The sequence below is a fragment of the Mesocricetus auratus genome, unplaced genomic scaffold, assembly GCF_017639785.1.
Source record: "Mesocricetus auratus isolate SY011 unplaced genomic scaffold, BCM_Maur_2.0 Super-Scaffold_100010, whole genome shotgun sequence".
In the NCBI taxonomy this organism is placed as follows: domain Eukaryota; kingdom Metazoa; phylum Chordata; class Mammalia; order Rodentia; family Cricetidae; genus Mesocricetus; species Mesocricetus auratus.
The window spans coordinates 59607685-59632806 of NW_024429194.1; the positions used below are offsets into that span (position 1 = coordinate 59607685).

General features: G+C 39.2%; 1 protein-coding gene across 1 annotated transcript; it reads right to left on the bottom strand.

Annotated features, from left to right (window-relative positions):
• Positions 1-317: 317 nt before the first annotated feature.
• Positions 318-24877, bottom strand: LOC121142838. The gene is made up of 4 exons (XM_040753673.1): positions 24580-24877; positions 24425-24461; positions 24096-24138; positions 318-13441 (listed from the first exon to the last, which is right to left on the bottom strand). The coding sequence occupies exons 1-4, from the start codon at positions 24808-24810 to the stop codon at positions 400-402; spliced, it is 13353 nt and encodes a 4450-aa protein (XP_040609607.1). The 5' UTR covers positions 24811-24877; the 3' UTR covers positions 318-399.
• Positions 24878-25122: the final 245 nt, after the last annotated feature.

The window sequence follows — 25122 nt, forward strand, 5'->3', positions numbered from 1 at the left end:
GCTGTTTGACGGTGTGGACCTCTTAGTGCTATCTCAATGAGCCTGTCTTTATGTCCTTTCCATCTCAGCTACCTATTCTCCACCTTTTTCATGATCAAATGTTCCTCTCATTCACCCTTCAGCCATAAGGGCAGGGTGGGACAAAGACTTAGACCCTCTCCCATTAGGATTATGAGGAAGCAACACCAACTGAAGTGAAAGCTCTTAGCTGGTAGGATGAAACAGAGTCATGCCCTTTCCCCAACCTCCAACTGCAACTGTATGAATCTACCAAGACATAAAGCAGACAAGTTGAGTAAATACATCTCAAAGAAATATGACATTCTACTCATTTATTTTCATAGAATATCACAGTAGCAAACTGAGTTCCAATTCGGAAGAATCCACTTGCAATTGATATTAACGATAACGGATTCTATTAAAAGCCCATGAAAGTGATCCCAACAGCTTTTTGGATGAACTCATTAGATTCCAAGATTTTGAAATATTTGCCACTCGAGGAACTTTGAAGTTTCTTTGCTGTGAGATTTTGGGGGGAATAACCCAGCGAATGGTTTGGGGGATAACATCCATTGAATCTGCTGGTACACAGGCATAAAGGAAGGGCTGATTTTCTCTTCTTTCTGAATAGAATTTGATATTCTGCCAATGAGCATTTGGCTCTGGCATCTGATTGGTTTGTGGATTTGGTTCTTTGGATTCATAATGATATAGTCTCTTCCTCCTTGGGTGTTTCTCTTCACTGTGTGAGTGACTATAATTTGAACTCTGTTCAAAGTTGGACTTTCTCCATAAATCAGATTTAGCCATCCTTTCTTTGATTTGTGGGTACATGTAGGACTTGCCATGTTTTTTTTCAAGATTCAATTTAATATTTGATTCAGTTGTTGAGGATGTTAAAGAGTAGCTTGTTCTGCTCCATGTGGTCGAGGTCCAGTCTTCATTCCATGTTATGCAAGATTCTGTAGACTCTATTTCCACAGTATTGGATGAGCTGTGAGACAACCATTCAGGAGACTGCATTTTGGAGTTTATCCTATATTTCCTAGTATTCTGAGACTGATAGCAAGATTGGGCCACAGGGGAGGTGTGCTTTCTATGGGTTCTCGGATGATAATCATTCAGATCTCCACAGTAAAATGGTTTCAAAAAAGTTGCTTCATCCATTTTGTGAGTATCTGCCAACGGAATGCCTTTAGGTACCTCAATCAGGAACTTTTGTGAATCTTGAGTTAAGTAAAAATTGGTTTCTATAAACACACATTCCTCACTGTCACTTTCCTCAGAAGCTGGACATTCTGCCAAGTCAGTTGAAGTCTCTGTATTTAGGGGGATATCATTGGTCCAGTCATCAGAAATCCAAGATGAAAATGAATCAGCTAAATCAGAATTATTTTGCTGAGTTCCTGAAACAGAATGCTTGTATGAATTGTTCTCTTCAAACCATACATGACATTGTTTATCCTTTTCTGTTGTCATCTGTAATTTTAAATCTGAAAGAATTCTCATATCATTCTGTTCTGTGCCTTGTAGACTAGGTACATTGGTTGGCTCCTGTAATTTTCTAATGAGTAATGAGCTTTGTTGTGGATTTTTCTTTTGGAAAGGAACATGCTGTAAAAGTTCTTTGTTAAAGGAAAGAATACTACTTCCTTCACTATCTTCCACTTTTTTACATTCTGAGCCTGAACCCATGCTTAACTTAGAAGTGTGTTTGGGAAGTACATTTGGCTTTGAGACCACAGTAACAGAAGGTCTACCCATGCTTAACTTAGAAGTGTGTTTGGGAAGTGCATTGGGCTTAGAGACCACAGTGACAGAAGGTCTACCCATGCTTAACTTAGAAGTGTGTTTGGGAAGTACATGGGACTTAGAGACCACAGTGACAGAAGGTCTACCCATGCTTAACTTAGAAGTGTGTTTGGGAAGTGCATTGGGCTTAGAGACCACAGTGACAGAAGGTCTACCCATGCTTAACTTAGAAGTGTGTTTGGGAAGTACATGGGACTTAGAGACCACAGTGACAGAAGGTCTACCCATGCTTAACTTAGAAGTGTGTTTGGGAAGTACATTTGGCTTAGAGACCACAGTGACAGAAGGTCTAGGGATAGAGCGGAGGTATTTGCATTGCAAATCATGGTCAATTTCACAAAAAGATCTTTCATCAAAAAGTACTAAAACTCTGTTTGTTCGTTTTGGTTCTTTAGTGGCAGAATGGATACACTTAAATAAAGGTTTTGGTTTATCCTGGGCATTAGTCATTGCATAAGATTGTGCTACAATTCTGGGAAGGCCTGTTGCTTTTATCTCCACTGCTTTTGTACAAAAGTGTACAAGAAGGTCATCCTTTTTTTTCATTGAGAACTTGTAGAGGATGTGACTCAATGGAGCTATTGATGGTGGGTCTTCTTTCTTTCTTGCATTAAACTCTGTAGTACTCACGTGGGTCCCTGACTGTATTTGATTACTCCAAGTTTCTAGTGATGTTATACCTTCTTGCTTTTCAGTGTCCTTTGTCATGACCTTGCTGTTATTTGAAACATTCAATGTTGGTATCTGAACACAGCTGAGAGGAGGAAAATGTCTTTGGTAATTGGTTTTTAAGTTAGCACGTCTATTATCAATTTTTGGAGACCTGAAATTCATTTTTATAACTTTCAGGTAAACCCTGCAACTGTAATCTTCTGAAATAGCCTTTTGGGCGTGAGAGTCACAGTTCTGTAAGGATATGTTCACCATCTGTGATGTCTGATCTTCAAATGTACACTCTGGGGGTGTTAGAGTATCTTTTTTTATTTCTTCTTGCTCAGTGGTATTCATATCAGGTTTATGTGTGATATTTAAATCCTCACACCCTGCAACAATCCCTAGTATTGTTTGTAAACATAAGTTCCTGGGTTCAGAATTCAGTAGAGAATCATGGGATTTATGAGGCAATTCTAGATCACATTGTTCTTGTTCTGGAATGATTGATGGTGAATCTTTGTTCCATCTTGTGACATTAAACTCTGTAGTACTCACATGTGCCCATGACTGTATTTGTGGGCTGATACTCACTGCAATTTTCTCATCCACATCTGTTTGTAAATGTATCCTCTGATTTTTGTTGTGAACCGGAACAATAAGAAGAGAGAAGGACTTTGCCTTTATCTGCTGTTCACTTTTGGAGTGAGGAATGGCTTGCTTTTTCATGTTATTATTTTGTTCTTCCTTATTTTGAGATGTCTTTTCTGGAGGTAACATTTCGCTTACCGTAGCATTACTCTGTTTATCTTTCTTTGGCTTAATAGACCTAGCTGAGCCAGTCTCTTGTTCTGTCTCTGTCACTGGCCCTTTTAAACATACAAGGGTTCCACTTGTGGTCAGTGTCTCCTTGAGTGATTTCTTTGGTAGAGAAACTGGAAACTTAGGACTTGTTTTGTGACTTAAATTATCTTTGATTTCATTTTCCTTCTTCCAATTTCCAATTTTAGTTGAAGGGTTTTTTTCACATTCTTCTAGCTGATCTTTTTGCCCTGTGAAGAAGATGTCCAGCATTTTTTCCCTTTTAATCATACCTAATCTTGTGAGGTCGATGTTAAGATCTGGGGGCTCTGACTCACATTCTGAGTCAACTTGTGGAATCTCACTTATTTGATAGGCACTGATCACTGACTTTGACTCCTGTGACCTGGCTTGTTTCTGTAGCACATTGTGTTCTGTTGTCTTAGCAATACAGTTACTATCATCTTCAGCTGACTCTCTGTTTGCTGTTTCCTGGGCATCTGCTGCTTCCTGGAAATTTCCCTGTGGGTAAGCATGTCCTGTAATTCCTGCTGTGTCTTTCTGTGTTTTGTCCTGTGAATACCTAGAAGCTGGTGATGACATGGACAGGAAAGTTCGTGTTGCAATCACTGCCAGTTCACTTTTATCTTTGTGTACTTTTTTCTCCAGAACCTTCATATTCAGGACAAATTCCTTCGCATTAAGGAGCTGTGAAATTGGTGAGACCTTTGTTCTTTGTTCTTGACCAATTGTCAAGTCTACTGTTTTTTCTATTTTCTTTGTACATGGTTTTCCTTTTCTGACATACCTACATATGGCCTCTGTGTCTGCCATTTTCTCTGCATCTGATAATGCTGGAAACATTTGTGGGAATGTGTAAAATAGTGCACTTTCTGCCCTTTCTTCATCTACTTGTACAGCTTTACACAAGGTAATGTTGGTTGGAGGTTTAGAATTATAACACATTTTTCTTAAAACTCCAGGTTCACTTTTATTGTCTTGTTCCTTTGGTTTAGGTGAGTTAATATGCATAGGTAGTTCTGTTCTATGGAGCTTCTGAGAGAGAAGTGAATTTTGTGACTTTAAAGTTACATCTGTGCATTGCCTGTCTATTATTTGTTTTCTGTATATCTCTTCTCTCTGAGGTATATGTTGTTTTTGAACATCTTTTGTGGTGTCATCAACAATGGCATCTCTAGGTAATGTTTCTCTTTTAGTTGATAGTCTCTGCAAAGCAGAATTTCTAAGTGTTAGTTTTGTGTCATTGAATTCTGTTTTCTTAGACAATTTGGGATAAAGCAGATCTGGTAATAAAGAAGAGGATTTAGTTAGAACAAAGCTTTGTTCATCTTGAAGTTCCTGCACCTTTGTTTCTTGGTATTTATGAGTTATGATCTTAGCTACTTGCATTCCAGGTTCTTCATTTTCCTCTGACATATGCTGGTTTTTATTTTGTAGATTAACTGAAGTATCTCCAGTAATTGGCTGTATGTAAATGCCTCCTTCAGAATCTGATGATTTCTGGAAGTATCCCAAGGAAACAGAGGATCTTCTTAGCATTGGTGTACATTTGTCCATGATTCCAGCATTCACAATAAGGATAGGTTGGGGAGACGTAGCAGTCTTAGTCAACTTCTTAGTTAGTGTTAAACCTGGATCACTTATATCTTGTTTAGCTTTTCCCCCTGGCTCTCTAGTTTTCCAGTGAATGTTACTCAAATTCTGCATAGGTAAAACAGGTGATTGCTTTGTTTTCCAATATATATTATTTACATCCACATGCTTTTTTTTATCTTTCTTTTCTTTCTGTGGCACGTGATCTTTCAGTAATTTTATCTCACTGTAAACTTCTCTACCATCTATCTGTGCATCTAAAAATGTATTGAGTTGCAATTGTGAGATGGACACTGCTACAATTGTGTTTGCCAGATCCACAAGTTTTTCTACCTGGGTTTTCTTCTGCAACTCTTTGGTACTGAGTGTATGTGACCATGAAAATTTCTTTACCCTTTGATCCACTGAGTTGGTGATCTCTTTGTCTTTCACATCTTTTATGAGTCTATTCTTCTCCTCTTCGTGTGTTGGTTCTTTTCTGTTGCTTAGCACATGACCTGATGATTCGATGTATGCTCTTTTGTCTGACTCTGACATGTATTCAATTGTTGGTGGTAGAAAAGAAATGTCTGTTTCTGCTAGTATGTTTTCCTCTTCACTCACTCTAGTGTCTAACTTTAGGAAAGATGGAAAAGGTAAGGAAGCAATTTCATTTAGAACAATCATTGTTGGTTCACTTTTGCCTCGCTTAGGTTCTTTCTTTTGCTCTCTAATATTAGAAGGTGACATGCTGTCATTAAAATGTGTAGGTGGGGATATTCTTGCTCTCAAAGTTATTCTATCTTTGCTGTCTTTATCTGATACTCTGACTTTTGCCTCATCATATAAGTCTTGTATTTTGGCTTTACTTATTACATTAGGTAGGGTAATGCTTCCATTTGAACCTGAATGTGTGAGTTCCCCTGTACATGATGCCACAAGAAAATCTTCATGTAGAGGTGACAATCCATGGTGAGAAACAGAAGGCATGGAACTATCAATCTTTGTTGCAAAAACTTTACATTCTCCAGTTTTTTCCTGTTTTTTTCCTGCTTTTTCTTTACTGCTCCTCCAGGGAGTCTTCCTCTTCCTGGGAATTCTATTCTCCTTGACACTCAACACATAAGTTGCAGATATCTTTGCCTTTAAACCTAGGTCACTGGAACTTGTCAAAGCATCAGTTGCTGAGGTTTGTACTTCCTCTTCTTCCCATGCTAGATGCAGTTTTCTTCTCTTTGCATGGTTAGAAATGGACTTTGTAGGTGCTACTTGTCCTACAGGTGGTGATTCTTGCGGCCTAGAGTGTGGCACGTGCCTTTGCATTACTTCTGTTTCAACTTCCTCTGCTTTGTCTAAAGTAGAGGCATCTGAAGAAGTGATGACAGAATGAGCTTCTCTCAGGAGCATACATTTTTCCTTCCTGTTTTCTTGCTTCTTTTTCCTTTTCTCTTCAAGATGCAGTTTTGGTCTCTTTATTTCAGGTATATATGAAAGTGGTGATTTATTTATGTTCACACATCCAGCCTTGGGATGCACAATGCTTCTGTCAGAAGTGTTCACTCCATTGTCTTCTTTATGTGGCATGTATCTTGATCTTTTTGAATCACTTATGATGTTATTCAAAGATGCTGTACAACTTGGTGTTTCTGCATCTGAAGATTCCATGCTCTGTGAGTACGAAGAAAAGGATCCTGTTTCTATCCATGTTTCTTTCTTAAATTGCATTTCTATATCTACCTTACTGTGAGGTAAAGATGCAAAGGTCAAACCCTCACCTAGTTCGCAGTTTCTTTCCTGCACATGTCCCAAGTTTTCATTTACATTTGTCTGTTCATCTGTTGTATCTGCACCATAATGTCCAGTGATCCTGGGTGCATTTGCAAGTGGTAACTGATTTTTGTTGGAACTTGTGTCTTTGGGGTGCATTGCATCTTTTGTATGCACAATTTTTCCTCTATCCATCCATGTCTGTGACTCACACTGCTTCCCTATTTTTACATTTGACTTATCATCATCCTCAGTTGACGCTGTTTGTTCAGTTTTTCCTGTTTCAAGCAATTTCTGGTGCTGTAGCTGTGAATTAGCTGATTTTATGGTTCCTTGCATCTCTTCTTCTGTTCTGATAGGCATCAGTTTATGAGAAGACTTAGAAGGAAGACACTCAGGAGCTTCTTTCTCCTTGCTTTCCCCTTGTTGGTCTGCTTTCTTTGGCTGTTTACTGTTGGGGTTTACTTTCCCTGGAGTGTCACATTTGTGATTCCATGTCTCTTGCTCTCCATTCTCTGGACAGTCTTCCTCTTGTTCCTGACCATCTCCAACTGCTTCCTCTGGCTCTTTACCCTCTGGATTCTTTTCCTTTTCCTCCCTATCATCTTGACTGCATTCCCCCTGTTTTGTATAATTTGGATCCATTTTCTCTTGGTCTTTGCCATCATGATTGTAATTCTGTTCTTTTTTGTCCTTTCTGTCCACTCTTGCTTGTTCTTCATTTTGTGGCTCTATTTTCCCTTGCTCCTTAGAACTTGAGAATAAATCTTGGGAGAGTGTTTTATTTTCTGTGCAGTCCTTGTCTTCTGTATGCATTGTGACTTTGTCACCAAATATTTTTACTTCATGTTCTGTTTTCTGCAGCACGCGCTCCTCTTGTTTTAGTGTGGCACTAGTGCTGTCACCGTTGGCACACTCTTTACTTGCTTCACTCCGTGGAGCTGATGGTGTTTGGAGTGATAATTCTGTAAGAGTGTGCAGTGTTACTTCAGTTACATCATCTGCTTTTTCTAGCCTTGTATCTGATTTTAAACCAGGACAGGATATCCACATGCTGGTACTGGTTTCAACCACATTAAGTTCATCTTTAATTTTTTGTAGCTCTTGCCTTGGTTCTGTGATATCTAACTGAATTTTCTGTAAAACTGATGTTTTTTCTTTCAAATGCATGTTTTCTTCTGGTGTTGTACTCTCTTCTTTCTGGAATGTATAGTCTATGGAACATTTTTCATTGTTTAAGATAGGTTCAAGATTAGAATGTGTATAGATTATTTCTGCTATATCTGATGGTCTTTGGAGCTTTGGGTGATGGCTAGATTGGGCTATTTGCATAGCTTCCTCTCCATTTATCTGTGTATCCACTTCAGAATAGGCAAGAGACTGTATGGAAGGTGTGTTTGACGTTACACCCACCATGCTACTTTGTAAGTTATTCACATTGACTGGGTCTGCTTGCCCATCATATAGAGTTCTCTCTAACTCTGGATAAGTTGCTGAATTAACCAGTTGTAAACCAGATTGCACAGAATTAGGCCCTGCCATACTGAAGTGTTGGAAAGTCAGTGGGCCCTCTTCACCCCCTTGACCTATTACATCTTTGGTGCCATTTGAGGCTGTGTCCTTGTCTGTGTAGTTTGTGCACCAATCTCTCTCTTTGTGTTCTGACTGGTCATGAAGCTCAGGACTAAATCTCACTGTCCACATCATACCCCTATCTTGTCTTCCACCACATGTGTTCAGATCTAGAGACACAGGCATAGGAGAGAAGATGGCATTTAGGGACGAACCTTCCATGTGTTCACCTTGTTTTGGTGTTCCACATCCTGCAGTAATAAGTGTCTGGGAGATTGCCGCCTTCCTCGTTTTGACAGATAGACTATTGTTACTTATTTCATTTCCCTTGTCCATGAGTTTTAAATTCTCTCTCTCCTTTGACGTAGGTGTGGAGAAACTCAAAGACTGTATCATTGTTGCTGCCAGTTCCTGGGTTAATAATCTATTCTTTTTCTCTGCTGTTGGATATTTCAATACTTTTATATTAGGACTATCAGATAAGACAGCAGAATGTTTAAGTAATTCAGAAATCTGTGGTTTCAATGTTTTTGGAAGTAGAGTTTTTCTGTGACCACACTGTGAAATAGTTAGTACCTTTGAGACAGATGGTTTCCTTCCTTTCATAGTTATACCAGTTGAACACATTCTACCTTGTAAGGCTTTGCATGTAGATACTCTGCTTTTCCTTTTAGATCTCAGTACATCAGGAATTGAGATATTCAAAGACTCTGTGATTGTTACTTGTAGGTCATTTTTAAACCCTTCTCTTTCCAATCTATCCCAACTGTTCAGTTTCTGTGAATGAGTCCCATCAGCAGCGATGTCATATTTTGTTCTATCAGTGTTAACTTCATCTATTTGTGATTCTTGTGATTGTATGGGAGGAACCTTTGAATTTGACGTACACATGGTACATTCTCTTTGTGTTAGACCTGCTGACTGACTTGGCTGTGGAATTTCCTGTTCCACAGTGAACATAATGGCCCTCCCTCTTTGTTTTAATTCGTGAGAGTTAGGATCCCTGCTTTGATGTGAACAAAATGCAAAATGTTGGCTATCTTGTGGGAATGATTTACATAATGTGTCAGCATCATTTTCCCTTACTTCTTTAGATTGAAGATCAATTTCTTTGATGTCATCTGAAGTAACCTTCCCTTCATGAAGCAGTATCTCTGACTTCTTTGGTACAGAACAGGGTGATTTTTTGCTGGACATGGCTTTTTCCATTTCTATCTTGACGCTCATATTAATATCCAGTGCAACATTTGTCAAATAGGGTATTTCATCTGCAATCTTTTCCTCTGGATACATGCCTTTCATTTTGGTTGAGTCACATTTTATTTCCCCGCTATGGCTTGGATTAGTGTATGAGACTGACAGTTCCTCCGCCTCCCTTTCACTGTCAGCAGCCTGTTCCTTGTGTTGTCTTTCGTCAAATAGATCATATTCTCCTTCAGATAGTGCACTGTCTTTATCTTCCCCAACCATTAGAGGGGAAACACTGAAACAGCCCTCTAGCCTTTCTAGTTTAAGTTCATCTGAGATGGGGCATGGGGTAGAACAGGAAATGACTTCCGCAGGTGTTTGTGCTTGTACCTGAGTAATTGTTCTCCCTGCTTGGTCATGGTCTTTTTCTTGATAAGTATCACAAATAAGTCTGGGGCTGTTTTCTGAGATCAGGAAATGTTCTGGTTCCTCTTCTCTTTCCTCTTCATAGTTCTTCATGGTAGAGGAACTACTGAAATCAGCAAAACCCAGAGAGTGTGTGTTTCTTCCATCTGGCAATTTTTCTTGTATTGGCTCCATACAACCAGGTCTTCTTATTCTCTGTTTATCTATGCATGGTTTTGAACTTCTATTTTTTTTGTTTAACAAGATGCATGCCTCAGAGTGAATGAAGTCCAAACAGGCACCTGCTATGTTAACCCTCTTCTGGGGATCTTTCATTTCTTTGTGGTTTATTTTTTTGCTATACCTGCCGTTAACTGACTGTGAAACTGATGGTTTTATTTCCCTCATAGTGCTATGTCTATGTCTCATTGTTGTCTGCTTCTTCTTTAATTTTAGTGCTTTTCTCTTCCCTTTAGGTCTGGAAACAAAGGATCTTGTAACAGAATCAGAAGACTGCAGGAATGTCACCTGAAGACCTATTGATGTCTCTGAATCCTTTGCTTCAGGATACAAACCTAGTTCATGTTCAGAGTTTTCGTCAGATTCTAAATCATCACTTGCCATATTTGTAAATTCACCAGGTGAAGAGGTCCCTGCTTCAGGAGATAAAATTTTAGGAACCACGGGGAAGTTTATGCCACTTTCTGTTTTGGTAGTTGTCTGTAATCCTTCAGCTTGGATAGGAGGCATTTGTAGGCTGGTCTCCAAAGTACTTTTCAGCGAATCTTTTTGGTACTTTATATCCTGACTGTTAGTAGGTTGTTCTTGACTTAAAGAGATGGGTGATGGGTCTGGCTCATCTGTGAGAGTTTCCTTCCTTTGATCTGCATCAGCCCACCCATGTTGGCCATGCTGTGAAGCTGCCTGTACAAAAGGGTTTTCTTTTTCTTTGAAAATTCTCTCTCTGTTGTAGAATACACTACTTTCAGCAACACAGTCAACACATATTTTGTTTGCTAGTCCTTCTTGCTTTAGTTGAGCATGACAGAAGATCTCCTGCAAACTTCTATGGATGGATAAGCAAATAGTGTTTTGACATTCAGGTAAAAATGCCTTAGCCTTGTTTACCCTTTTTAATTTGATCTTGAGGTCTAATTTTGACTTCTTTTTATTGCCTGTGATATTGAATGTTTTTGAAGCCATCGGTTTCACCTTATTGATACACTTGAGCCTCACTGTACTCATATTTGTGAATCTTGTTCGGTCTTTCTTTTTAGAATGAATCAAAACAGGCATGCAATAATTTACAGAGCATGAAAAAGTGTTTTGATTAAAACCATAACTAATTTCCCTTGTATCATCTCCATTATTTGAAACATTACTTTCACTTGATTGGCTCAGAGAGTCTTGAGTCAGTAACTTTGCTGACGTGAGAGGATTCAACTCTAATTCTGCACAATATTGGAACTCTGTCTGTGTAGCTGTACTGGTTTTTGTATTTGCAAGACAAAATGAATCCATTCTCAGTGAGTCAACTGACTCCCTAATTGCTTCAGTGAGAGATATTGCTTGAAACATTTCCTTCTCCGTTTTAACCCCCTTCACGGGGCACGCATCAGATCTAAAGCTCCTCTTAGCATGAGCCACCGTCCCTGGCAGCGCTGGTTCCGCCGCTTTCACATCACGGCACAGCTGAGCTTCTAGAGGATCCACAGCTTTCCTTTCTTTCTCAAGGGGATCTGGATGCTCTTCTTTCTTCTCAACTTGGGGCTTTGTGGGTGTTGTCTCGATATCTGTTTTATTATTGCGAATGCTAGACCTCTGAGGCTGAACATTCAGAAGTTCAGGTGCCGTTACATCATGCAGCATTTGTTTAATGTTGATTTCAAAGCTGTCTCCCACTTTTCTCCTACGTTTCAGGGTGTCATGTGCAGCGACAGAAAGCCTTAGGGAAAATGCAGGGCTTTTCACTTTAAATTTGTGCTTGACACCAAGTACATTTTTTGGTCGTGATGATTTTTTTCTGACTTTGAAAGGTCTTGTGGCATCTGCACATAAGTTCTTGTTCAAATATTCTTTGTCTTCTGTAATATGACTATCCAGTGTTTGTGTGGGATTTTCACAAAATGGGACCCTACCTTCTGTTGTTTCAATTAAATACTCAGCAGCAGGCAATTTCTCTGACCTTAAAGGTGGGTGCATGGGACCTGCAACCTCCTCTCTGACTGTATGTTTGTCTGCCCCTGTATAATTGATTTTCTCTATATCTAGTGACTCATTTTGCCCCTGCAGAATATGCTCACATGTTAAGTCCGGAATGACTGCCACTAGACATTTTAAGAAATACTTTTTAACATGGGGGGTGATAAGCTTAGAGACAGAAATAAGATGCAGCGCTATATCTGACATGGTTTTTCTTTGATGTACTGTGTTCTTCTTCTTGCATCTCAACTTGATCTTATTTTCTGAAGTATGACATACTATGATTGGAAACACTTGTGAATGAGAGGTTTTCTTTGCTTTGGGACGTGGAACTTTAAGACTGAGTTTTCTTTCATTGTCTGGCATTTTTCTCCTGTTTCTCTGCCTTTTAATGTTAAGTGAAAGAGACATTGACCTGTGTGCATAATGCTGGTTTGATTCTAATGAAGCCACTGGTTGTTGGTCTGGTATTACCTTTTGTTGTAAAAAATCTTCAGCCAATGAATTTGATCTTAAAGATAGAAAATCGGCATTCTGGAAAACACTATTTTGTCCTGGAACCAAATGCTTACTCCTGTTTTGGTCATTAAAATAAACGGGACATTGGGTTTCACTGAAATGTTCATCACACTCTATGCCCTTGGTTGAATCCTCTGCTTCAACAATACATGGGATGTGGTTGAAATGTTGGCTCCTACCTTTATGGTCTATTTGATGGGCCTGGAAGGAGTCTTGTGTGCTGTTAGAAAATGGCAGTCTCATAACATCTAGAGGCTGAATGAAACCAGGCTGGCTGATGACTGACTCTTGGTTGTGAATACATTCTTGGGTTTGGCTAGTAAACTGTTCTTTGTGAATCAACTGATTCTGCATAACACTTTGGTCCAGGAAAGTATCTAGTGCTTCAGCAGGAAGAACCACTTCATTAGGATGTTGAGAATGGATCAATGGCTTGTGAGATCCTGGGTGCAGACAATTAGCTTCCCTCCCTGACATAGATTTAGGGTTTACAGAGATCCTCTTTCTCACATTTTCTTCCACATGTTTAATTTGGTCAAGAGAAAGAAATAAATGAACAGGAGGGCATGGTGTCATATTGAGATCCTTAGCTCTTGTAAACGTAAAAGTGCTTGGAAAACTGACAGCATCAAGAAATGTATTTTTTGTCCTGTTGGTTTTCATTATTGAAAATAAATTATTGGAGGAAAATGGTTGTGTTTGATATTTACTTTGTGGATCTTCTCTGTGAAAGGATCTCATGAAAATGTTCTTTTCTTTTGAGTGAAACATTGACAAGGATGTATTGGTCCCACCTGAAGATGAGTGAGTTTCACAAAAATGGCTTCCTTGATATTCATATTCATTGGATAAAAATGTTTCTTCTGTAATGTTATCTCCATTCTCCTCAGGTGGAGGACTGGTTGTTACTCTTCCTGAAAATGTTTCTATTCTGGAGATAAGAAAAAAGAGTGTGAGTTGTAACTTAGAGTAAGTATATTATAGGGTCTCACTCTAGACTTAAGGAAAATGGATCATAGATGAAAACAGGTCTATTTACAAAGATAAAAGTGAAGCTACCATCCGCATTCCCAAGGAAGTCCTCACCTCATCATTTCCTTTGGTAATCCAATCAGTTGATAAAGTGAAGTAAAACATTTACTTAAGAGAGTAAGATAATTTATCCATCAATCTCTGTAAAATTGTTTTTAACAGCAATGAGCCCAAGAATGAAGATTATATCCTTTTATAAAGAATATATTTATTTTGGGGGGGTTGAAACAGGGTTTCTCTGTGAATTTGGAGGCTGTCCTGGAACTAGCTCATATTTCTATTCCTTACATATATTTTTAAATGTAAAACAGTCTTATGGAAATTTTGTAGGTACAACAGAAGAATAATATCCCATTAAATGAAGTGTAGTTTTATATACTTAACACTTGCCAGCTATTTGTGAGGAAGAGAAAACCCTACATTTGGGGGGAAGTACTTGTCAGTGGACTTGTGGGTCAGACTAATGATTTGTACTGATGAACATATAGCAAAGATATTGCAGTTTTCTTCTGCATGGATGACCACTCTGTCAAAACAAGGGGATTTTAGGGATGAGCTTAACATATGAACTAGTAAATTATAAAGGAGTCTGTTCTCCCTAATGTGGGAGGAATCATCTAATCAGCCTTAGGCATAAACAGCAAAAGAGTAACTTCTCCACAACAAGAAAAAATTTTGCCAAATTAATCCTTAGACATGCACTACAGATTTTAGACTTGCTAGTAACAATAACTCTATAGACTAATGTCCTAAAGCTAATTGTCTAACACCTGGTCAACTAAGAAAAGGTAGAATTATGATACAAAGTGGAACCTTAGCAAGGTGTGGAAGCCTACACCTCAGGAGGCTAAATCAGGAGAGTCTGGAGTAGAAACCCAGTCTAGGTTACACAGCAAGACTCTGTCTCAAACAAAAATTAATTGATTGGCTAATTGAATAAAGGTCGACTTTTGTGAACCCCACCAGTGGATTTTCAGCACAGTATCTTCCACTGGAGCATATCCTCTTTAAGTCTGCTCCTGCAGAAACACTGCCCTTCTCAGTTACAGTGCTTCCCTTCTCAGAGGTCCATTCCCAGTCCCCGCCAATGCTTGAATCTGTACATATCACCAAATGCTGGTTACACTATGTTTTTTCTTCTTATTCACATAAATGCTTAATTATTAAATAATGAACTAATTGTTGTGGTGCTAGGAATTAAACCCAAGGTCTATAACATAGTAGACAAGGGCAAGCACTCTACTACTGAATTCCCTGAAGTTTAATTTATGTCAGATTAAATAATAAAAAACAATAAATAATAAAATACCATATCATACCATAATGAAAGGTGTACAGTCTTTGTCTCAAAAGTCAAGTCTTATTTTCACTTTTCATTTAAAGCACTTGTCAGTTCTTTTTTGATGTCTGAATTGACACCATCAATATTGACATTCTTTGTAGCCACAGGTAGTAAATAAAATAAAGATTATTTCTTTAAAAAAAAAGTAAAGATGGCCAGTGCCACGCACCCCAGATATCTGGCCTTCTCTTCTACCAAAAGGACCAGGTAAACCAGGCCCTGTAACCGGGCCTGCCTTACAATACCTGGGGACTGCTACAGAGCCTCTCCTCCCGGCGGGAGCCAAGCACCCCAGATGCCTAGCCTTCTCTTCCACCAACTGGACCAAAGGACCAGGTACACTGAGCCCTGTATCTGGGCCTGCCTTCAGTGCCTGGGGACTGCCACAGAGCCTCCCCTCCTGGCGGGAGCCATGCACCCCAGATACCTGGCCTTCTCTTCCACCAACAGGACCAGGGGACCAGTGCCTGCAGACCAGCAGTGGGAATCTACCCACCCCAGATTCCTGGTTTCTTCTCTACCCATGGGACCAGGACTAAGGGCCAGGAAGAGGAGAACTACTAGAGTACTGGACTTGCTTGCACCCTCCAAAAGGGAACTCTGTTCCCCTAACCACCAGACCAGCAAGGGGCTCTTTCTGCACCAACAAGAAGAAAAGATGGGAAAGAGACAATACAAAAACACACTCAGCAACAGAAAAACAAATATGACACAGCCAGATTCTAGAGACTCCACACCAGCAAGACTCCAACATTCCAATGCAAATGAAGCAGAAGAGAATGGCCTGAAAAACAACCTCATGCAAATGATAGAGGTCCTAAAGGAGGATATAGGAAAATCCCTCAAAGAAATGGAAGAAAAACAAACCAAAAACTGCTAGAAATGGAAGAAAAAGCAAACCAAAAAATTCAAGAAATGGAAGAAAAAACAAACCAAAAAATTCAGAAAATGCATCAAATGGACAAAAGACAAACCAAAAGCTACAAGAAACAATTCAAACAGTGCAAGGGTTGAAAACTGTAATAGAGACAATAAAAAAAAAAAAAACACAATCTGAAGGAAGGCTGGAAACAGAAAAGCTGGGCAAATAAATGGTCAGATACTACAGATGCAAGCATAACCAACAGAATACAAGAGATGGAAGAGAGAACCTCAGGTGTTGAAGATACACTAGGAGAAATTGATTCATCGACCAAAGAAAATCTTAAGCCCAACAAATCCATAACACAAAACATCCAGGAAATATGGGACACCATGAAAAGACCAAACCTAAGAATAATCCATATAGAAGAAGGTGAAGAAAACCACCTCAAAGGGGCAGAAAATATATTCAACAAAATCATAGAATAAAACTTTCCCAACCTAAAGAAAGTCATGCCAATGAAGGTACAAGAAGCCTACAGAACACCAAATAGAGTAGACCACAAAAAAGTCCCCTTGCCACATAATAATCAAAACCCCAAATATACACAATAAAGAAAGAATATTAAGAGCAGCTAAAGAAAAAGGTCAAGTAACATATAAAGGCAAACCTGACTTCTCCATGGAAACTCTGAAAGCCAGAAGGTCCTGGATAGATATTCTACCAATACTAAGAGACCATGGACGCCAGCTCAGACTACTATACCCAGCAAAGCTTTCAATCACTATATATGGAGAAAACCAGATATTCCATGACAAAAGTAGATTTAAGCAATACATATCCACTAACCCAGCCCTACAGGAAGTTCTGGAAGGGAAACTCCAACCCAAGGAAGTTAACTACAACCAGAAAAACATAGTCATTAGATAATCCCACCTTACCAACAGCCAAAAGAAAAAAGGGGTGGAATTCCATAAATAATTCCACCAACAACAACTATTCCAAATCAAAGAAGAATGAGCAATCAATGGTCATTAATATCCCTCAATATTAATGGTCTTAACTCGCCCATAAAAAGACACAGGCTAACAGAATGGATTCGAAGACAGAACTCATCCTGCTGCTGCATACAAGAAACACACCTCAGCCTCAAAGACAGACATTACCTCAGAGTTAAAGGTTGGGAAAAGATTTTCCAATCAAATGGACCCAAGAAACAAGCAGGAATAGCAATCCTAATATCTAAAAAAAAAAGATTTTAAAATACAATCAATCAAAAGAGATGAGGGGGGCACTTCATACTCATTAAAGGAGAAATCCACCAAGATGAAGTTTCAATTTTTGAACATCTATGCCCCAAATACAAAGGCACCCACGTTCATAAAAGAAACATTACTAAAACTCAAATCACGTATAGAGCCCCACACACTTATAGTGGGAGACTTCAACACCCCACTCTCACCACTAGACAGGAATAAAAGACAGAAACTTAACAAAGAAGCAAAGGGTCTAATAGAAATTATGACCCAATTGGGATTAACAGACATCTATAGCACATTCCATCCAAATAAAAAAGAATATACAATCCTCACAGCACCACATGGAACCTTCTCAAAAATCGACCATATATTTGGCAACATATCAAACCTCAACAGGTACAAAAAATTGGAATAACTCCATGCATCTTATCAGACCAGCATGCATTAAAATTAGAATTCAACAACAACACAAATTGCAGAAACCCTACAAACTCATGGAGATTGAATAATGCACAATTGTACCATTCCTGGGTCAAAAAAGAAATAAAAAAAGAAATTAAAGACTTCCTTGAATTCAATGAGAATGAAGACACAACATACCCAAACCTATGGGACACTTTGAAAGCAGTGCTACGAGGGAAGTTCATAGCACTAAGTGCCCACATGAAGAAACTGGAGAATAGTTACACTAGAGAATTAACAGCACAGCTGAAAGTTCTAGAACACAAAGAATCAAACTCACCCAGGAGGAGTAGACATCAGGAAATAATCAAACTGAGGGCTGAAATCAATAAAGTAGAAACTAAGAAAACAATACAAAGAATCTATGCAACGAAGAGTTGGTTCTTTGAGAAAATCAACAAGATAGATAAACCATTGTCCAAACTTACCAAACGGCAGAGTGTGAACATGCAAACTAACAAAATCAGAAGCAAAATGGGGGACATAACAACAGACATTGAGGAAATCCAGAGAATCATCAGGTCATACTTTGAAAACCTGTACTCCACAAATTTCGAAAATTTAACGGAAATGGACAATTTTCTGGATAGCTATCACTTACCAAAATTAAACCAAGAACAGATAAGCAATTTAAATAGATCTATAACCCCTATGGAAATCGAAGTAGTCATCAAAAGTCTCCCAACCAAAAAAAAAAAAAAATCCCAGGTCCAGATGGCCTCAGTGCAAAATTCTACCAGAAATTCAAAGAACAACTTATATTAATTCTTCTCAAAGTATTCCAGGCAATAGAAGCAGAAGGGTCTTTGCAAAACTCTTTCTACAAGGCTTCAATAACCTTGATCCCCAAGCCACACAAAGACACAACTAAGAAAGAGAACTTCAGACTAATATCACTCATGAACATTGATGCAAAAATACTCAATAAAATACTGGCAAATCGGATCCAAGAACACATCAAAACAATCATTCACGACAATCAAGTAGATTTCATCCCCAGGATACAGGGATGGTTCAACATACAAAAATCCATCAGTGTAATGCACCATATAAACAAGCTGGGAAACAAAAATCACATGACCATCTCCCTAAATGCAGAAAAAGCCTTTGACAAAATCCAACACCCCTTCATGATAAAGGTCTTGAAGAATTCTGGGATAACAAGAACATACCTAAACATAATAAAAGCTATATACAGCAAACCAACAGTCAACGTCAAACTAAATGGACAGAAACTCAAGGCGATTCCGCTAAAATCAGGAACAAGATAAGGCTGCCCACTCTCTCCATAACTTTTCAATATTGTACTTGAAGTTCTAGGTAGAGCAATACGACAACAAAGGAGATCAAGGGGATACAAATCAGAAAAGGAAGAGGTCAAACTTTCACTATTTGAAGATGATAGGATAGTTTACATAAGTGACCCAAAAAACTTTACCAGGGAACATCTACAGCTGATACTTTCAGCAAAGTGGCAGGATACAAGATCAACTCAAGAAAATCAGTTGCCGTACTATATACACACAATAAAAGTGCTGAGAAAGAAATCAGAGAAACATCACCCTTTACAATTGCCACAAACAACATAAAATGCCTTGGGGCAATGCTAACTAAACAAGTGAAAGGCCTGCATCACAAGAACTTTGAGTCTTTAAAGAAGAAAATTAAAGAAGACACCAGATAATGGGAAAGATCTCCCATGCTCTTGGATAGGTAGGATCAAAGTAATAAAAATGGCAATCCTGCCAAAAGCAATCTATAGATTCATTGAAATCCCCATTAAAATACCAGCAAAATTCTTCACAGACCTTGAAAGAATAATTAATTTTGTATGGAAAAACAAAAGACCCAGAATAGCCAAAACAAAGCAACATCTGGAGGCATCACCATCCTTGACTTCACGCTCTATTATAGAGCTGTAGTCCTAAAAACAGCTTGGTATTAGTACAAAAACAGACAGGTAGACCAATGGAATCAAATTGAACACCCTGATATTAACCCACACATGTATGAACGTCTGATCTTCGACAAAGAAGCTAAAAATATACAATGGAAAAAAGAAAGCATCTTCAACAAATGGTGCTGGCAGAACTGGATGCTAGCATGTAGAAGAACAAAACAAGTCCAAATGGATCAAAGACCTCAACATAAATCCAGCCACACTGAACGTCTTAGAAGAGAAAGTGGGTGGTACCCTTGAACAAATTGGTATAGGAGACTGCTTCCTGAACATAACACCAGTAGCACAGACACTGAGGTCAACAATTAATACATGGGACCTCCTGAAACTGAGAAGTTTCTGTAAGGCAAAGAACACAATCAACAAGACAAAAAGGCACCCCCCAGAATGGGAAAAGATATTCACTAACCCCACATCTGACAGAGGGCTGATCTCCAAAATTTACAAAGAACTTAAGAAGCAAGTCTCTAAAACACCAAAGGATCCAATTAAAGAGTGTGCTACAGAACTATATAGAGAATTCTCAATAGAGGAATCTAAAATGGCTGAGAGGCACTTGAGAAAGTGCTCAACATCCCTAGTCATCAGGGAAATGCAAATCAAAACAACTCTGAGACACCATCTTACTCCTGTCAGAATGGCTAAAATCAAAAACACCAATGATATGCTGGAGAGGTTATGGAGAAAGGGGAACACTCCTCCACTGCTGGTGGGAGTGCCAACTTGTACAACCACTTTGGAAATCAGTATGGAGATTCCTCAGAAAAAAAATGTGAATAATCCTACCACAACACCCAGCAACTCCTCTCTCAGGCATATATCCAAAAGATGCACATTCATACAACAAGGACATCTGTTCCACTATGTTCATAGCAGTATTATTTGTAATAGCCAGAACTTGGAAGCCACCTAGACACCCCTCAACAGAAGAGTGGATAGAGAAAATGTGGTATATTTACACAATGGAGTACTATTCAGCAGAAAAAAAAAAACCAATGGAATCCTGAAATTTGCAGGCAAATGGATGGCACTAGAAGAAACCATCCTGAGTGAGGTAACCCAGTCACAAAAAGACAAACATGATATGTACTCTCTCATTTATGGATTTTAGACATAGATATGCGGAGTGCCAGCCTACAATCTTAACTGCCAGAGAGTCTGGGAAACAAAACCTTCATTCAATGGCTGATGGAAACAGAGGCAGACTCCCACAGCTAAACACTGAGCTGAACTCAAGGAACCCAGTGACAGAGAGGGAGGACTAATGAGCAAAGTGGTTAAGACTGGGCTGGTTTAACCCCCAGAAACAGCTGACCTGACAAGGGTTACCTCTCAAATCCCAGACTGATAGCTGGGATTCCAGCATGGGACTGATCAAGACCCCCTGAATGTGGGCGTCAGTGAGGAGGCCTAGGTAATCTATTGGGCCTTGGGTAGTAGATCAGTATTTATCCCGGGTATACAAATGGACTTTAGGTGCTCTTGCCACAATGAGAGATGCACTCTCATCCTGGACTCCCATCCTTACCCTGGATGAAATGACAGCCTCCCCCTCCCTGGGAAATGAGGGGGTACTGGGGAGTTTGGAGAGAAGGTGTGGGAGGAGGGGAGGGAAAAGGAGAGGGACCTGGGATTGACATATGAAGCAACTTTGTTTCTAATTTAAATTTAAAAATAAAAAAATTTAAAAATAAAGATGTATTTATTTATTGTGAATACAAACACAGCAATATGAAGCAGTCAATCTGAAACAAAGATAGCCACTAAATTATGTAGGATAATACAGCATGGATATGCTGGAGAAAGAGACACGGAAAATTGGCATCCCTCCTGGGAGCTACCATAACCTAGCCAACAGTTTCAGAGGGTAGTCCATAGTGAGAACATGACAGCGGGCGGCTAGGCACCGCACTGGAGCAGTAGTTAAGAGTTTACATCTCATCCACAGGTTCTTGGCAGAGAGAGACTGTGACTGGTGCTGGTGTGGGCTTATGAAACCTCCAAACCCATCCCCAGTGACACACCTCTTCCAACAAGGACACAGTTCTATTCCTTCCTAAACAGTCTAAAAGTGGAGAACCAATCATTCACAAGTCTAGCCTATGGGGAATATTCTTATTGAAACCACCACTGCATATTTCACCATGTTCCTCAGAATGGCATGCAATTCAAAAGTCATAAATTGCTTAAAGAATTTTTTATTGAAGATTTCCACCTGCAGTTGATCTCAAGGACTTGAAACCATAGGCAGTGAAATTTTAGATTAAAGCTCATCTAAGGATTAGCTCCTGCCTATGCAAGAAGGAGGGAATAATAGCACACAGAGTGGGAAGCTGACAATCCCTGTCCTCATTTTTTAAGATTTCCTCTTTCCTGTCAGTCCTCTGGTGAACTTTGGAGACAGTGCACCTCTTGTACTGAAAGCAGCAATGTCTCACACAGTCCCATGGGTGTCTGACTACACCATGGTGTTTCTCCAGTTTGCAATGGCAATCCTACTGTAAGTACTCTTGACAAGGATTCTACTAACCTGGAACCTCAACAAACTGTTTCTGCTTCTTGAGGCACCGACCTTAGGACTCTGGTTCCCAGGACCAATGGAATAACAAAGCAACTAGACTTTCAATTTTAGTGCATTTGAAATATGAAAGAAATGAGATTATCAATCTCCAGCTTCATTCTGCACAAAGAAATGAGTGATTTCATAGAAAAGTAACAGTTTGTGTATTGCTGTGAAATAATCCTTGTGTACACTGTGTGAATACATGTCCCTCTGAATGGCTTAATAATCAAGCTGACTGGCCAATAGCTGAACAGGATAAAGTTAGGAAGGAAAGCCAAACTGAGAATGATGGGATGAAGAAGGCCAGAGTCAGAGGAGTCACCAGCCAGATGCAGAAGGTGTCAGACACACAAAATGAAACAGAGGTAAAGGCCACGTGCCTTGGTGCAATGCGTGGATAATATAAGCCTCAGAGTGACTATTTGGAAGTGACTATAGGATGGAACGGGACTGAGAAACTTCTGTTACAGTGTGTAGTATGCATGACTGTATGTATACACACATTCACATGTGTGTAGTCCTTTGTGTGTATGCAGGTGCACAAACACATTAGCATACATGCATATGGAGGCCAGAGGTTGAGGTCAGATGTCTTTCTCCTTCACTGTCTGTCTTCTGACATGAGAAAGGGTATCTTGGAGTAACCTAGTTAGCCAGGTGCTAGCTATCTGATGTCATAACCTCTTGAGTGCTTAGGATTACAGGTGGGCATCACACTCCATTAGTATACATGTGGGTGCTGGGGATCTGAACCCTAGTCTTCTGTGGGCAAGAGCTTTACCCGCTCACTGGGCCACCTTGAAGCTCCCAAACACTCCTTTTCCTAAATATTGACAGTGGTTTTGCTCAGAGTTTAATCCAAGCTTTGGAATGTGATGTTATTCTCTCTGTGGTCCACCTCTTCATGCCCATCTCACACTACTTGTCCCCATTAACTTTTCCACAATTTGGAAATCATTGCTATTTCTTTCACATAGCTTGCTGTTTCTTATTTCATTGTCTTTATATAAGTCCTGAGTGCCATTATAATATTCTAAGCTATGTTTTCAGGCTAATTTACATTTGTTCTTTAAAATCCAGCTCCAGGTTCCATGAATGGTTCAGCTTGCAAAGCTGCTTGCCTACAGGCCTGATGACCTGAGTTAAATCCCCAAGAGTAATGTGGTGAGAGGAGAAAACCCACTCCTGAAAGGTGTCTTTTGCCTTCCCCATGTGTCCAACCCCACCATCAACCATGAAAACAAATGAATACATAGATGTAAATTAAAAATTGAAATCCCAGCTCTCATGTACCCCTCATGGAACCATTCTCAGAGCCCTAGGCTGGTTTAGACATCTAAGTGTTTTCATACAGGGCAGCTTTATCCTTTACTTGTCTGAGATAAGAAACTAGCTTAAGTCTTTGTATCCTAGCATCAAACAGTGCCCACTGCAAAGATGTTTAGTAATCACTGAATGAGTTTTAGTTAACACAACTAAGACAGGAACAAAGAGTAAGGGTGATGTTGGTGTCTAACCACTTGTGAGCCGACCGATCCTGAGTTACATTCTGAATTCAGAGAGCTCTCAGTTTTACAGCACCCACTTCGCTGTTGGGTCCATCCACAGTAGATGGTGAATTGTTTTACCAAGTGAATTGTAAGAAATGGTGGCTACTGCTGGGTGGTGGTGGCGCACGCCTTTAATCCCAGCACTCGGGAGGCAGAGGCAGGAGGATCTCTGTGAGTTCGAGGCCGGGCTGGACTGATAGCCTCCAAAACAATACAGAGAAACCCTGTCTCATAAAAACCAAAAAAAAAAAAAAGAAAAAGAAAAAGAAAAAGAAAAAGAAAAAAAGAAATGGTGGCTACTATTTCTTTGTGAGTAGTGGGAGAATTTAATATAAGAAGCCAAGATAACCTTTGTAGGCTTTGTCTACTTTAAAGATTAATTTAACCAATATATGAAAAGCCCTTATCACAGTTTGGGACAAGACAACCACTTAGAAACAACATTGGATTAACTTATAGTTTACTGTACCTTTAGGGAAATGCTTCCCTGTGATTCAGAAATAAATACAAGTCTGAATAAATTGTAAACAAGTTCTATTGTTTCATCTCACTTACCTTTCTATTGAAGATGTTTGGGAAATCGACCAGCACTCTATAGCTACATGGAAACAAAAAGTTACAGTATCAGGGGTAGAAACTCAGGCTAAGTAAGTTTAATACTAAAAGATGAAATCATAAACTGGGCAGTTCTGGCTCATGCATTTAATAACAGCACTTGTTAGTCAGAGGCAGGCAAATCTATGATCTTGTACCCAATCTGATACACAGAGCTAATTCCAGGACAGCTAAGGTCAAGAGTACATAGAGAAACCCTGTCTCAAAAAAAACTAAAGCAAATACACAAATAAACAAAAACTAAAAAGATGAAATTGTGGGATATTTACCAAATATCTTTCCTCTGGGGAAAACATCTTCATTCTGCTTCAAGGGAGAATATCAAAATGTTAGAGAAATAGCCCAACTATCAAAGCTAATTTTTAAAAAATTATTCTTATGTATGCTTAAGAAAAATAGGAGAGAATGGTCAATTGTTTCTTACCCTCTCAGAACATGAACTGCCATTTTTCCATAGCTCAAGCTTCTTCTTAAATAATTCACAAGTTCTTATGAGGATTATCTCAAAAGCAACTCCCAGGAAAATTGTAAACAGGATTGATATCCAAGCATTGTTAAAAATCCAGTAGTCTAGAAAGTCCCATATTGTGTAAAACCTATTCTCATCTAAGACAGATTTCATTCTGGTTTTAAATAAATGGTATATATTTGACATAATGACCTGGTATCTTATTGATACCAGAAGGCATTGATTTCAAGAAGCCCATCAAATATGAAATACTGCCTTGTTCATCTATTTCATAAATACAAGAAAAGTCATGCCAGAAAAGAAAAACATTTCTAGCATCATTCAGTGCCTGTGTCCAATGGTGCAGTGCTTGCTCTGGGACTTGGTAAAGTAAGGTATATGTCACAGTGGGTATTTAACTGAGCTCACAGCAACTCCTGCAGTGACAAAAGGTCACAGGTGAAACATGGTCAGTCCATATATGGTACTAGTGTTGGACGTATGTAGGCTATTTTGGGG

What these genes read in the sequence shown, in the direction of transcription:
- LOC121142838 (XM_040753673.1), bottom strand. Translation starts at nt 24,810, where the DNA reads ATGTCAAATATATACCATTTATTTAAAACCAGAATGAAATCTGTCTTA. An exon ending in GCAGTTCATGTTCTGAGAGG is followed by an intron (nt 24,462 to 24,579) that starts GTAAGAAACAAT and finishes TCTCCCTTGAAG; the next exon opens with CAGAATGAAGATGTTTTCCC. An exon ending in CCCCAGAGGAAAGATATTTG is followed by an intron (nt 24,139 to 24,424) that starts GTAAATATCCCA and finishes GTTTCCATGTAG; the next exon opens with CTATAGAGTGCTGGTCGATT.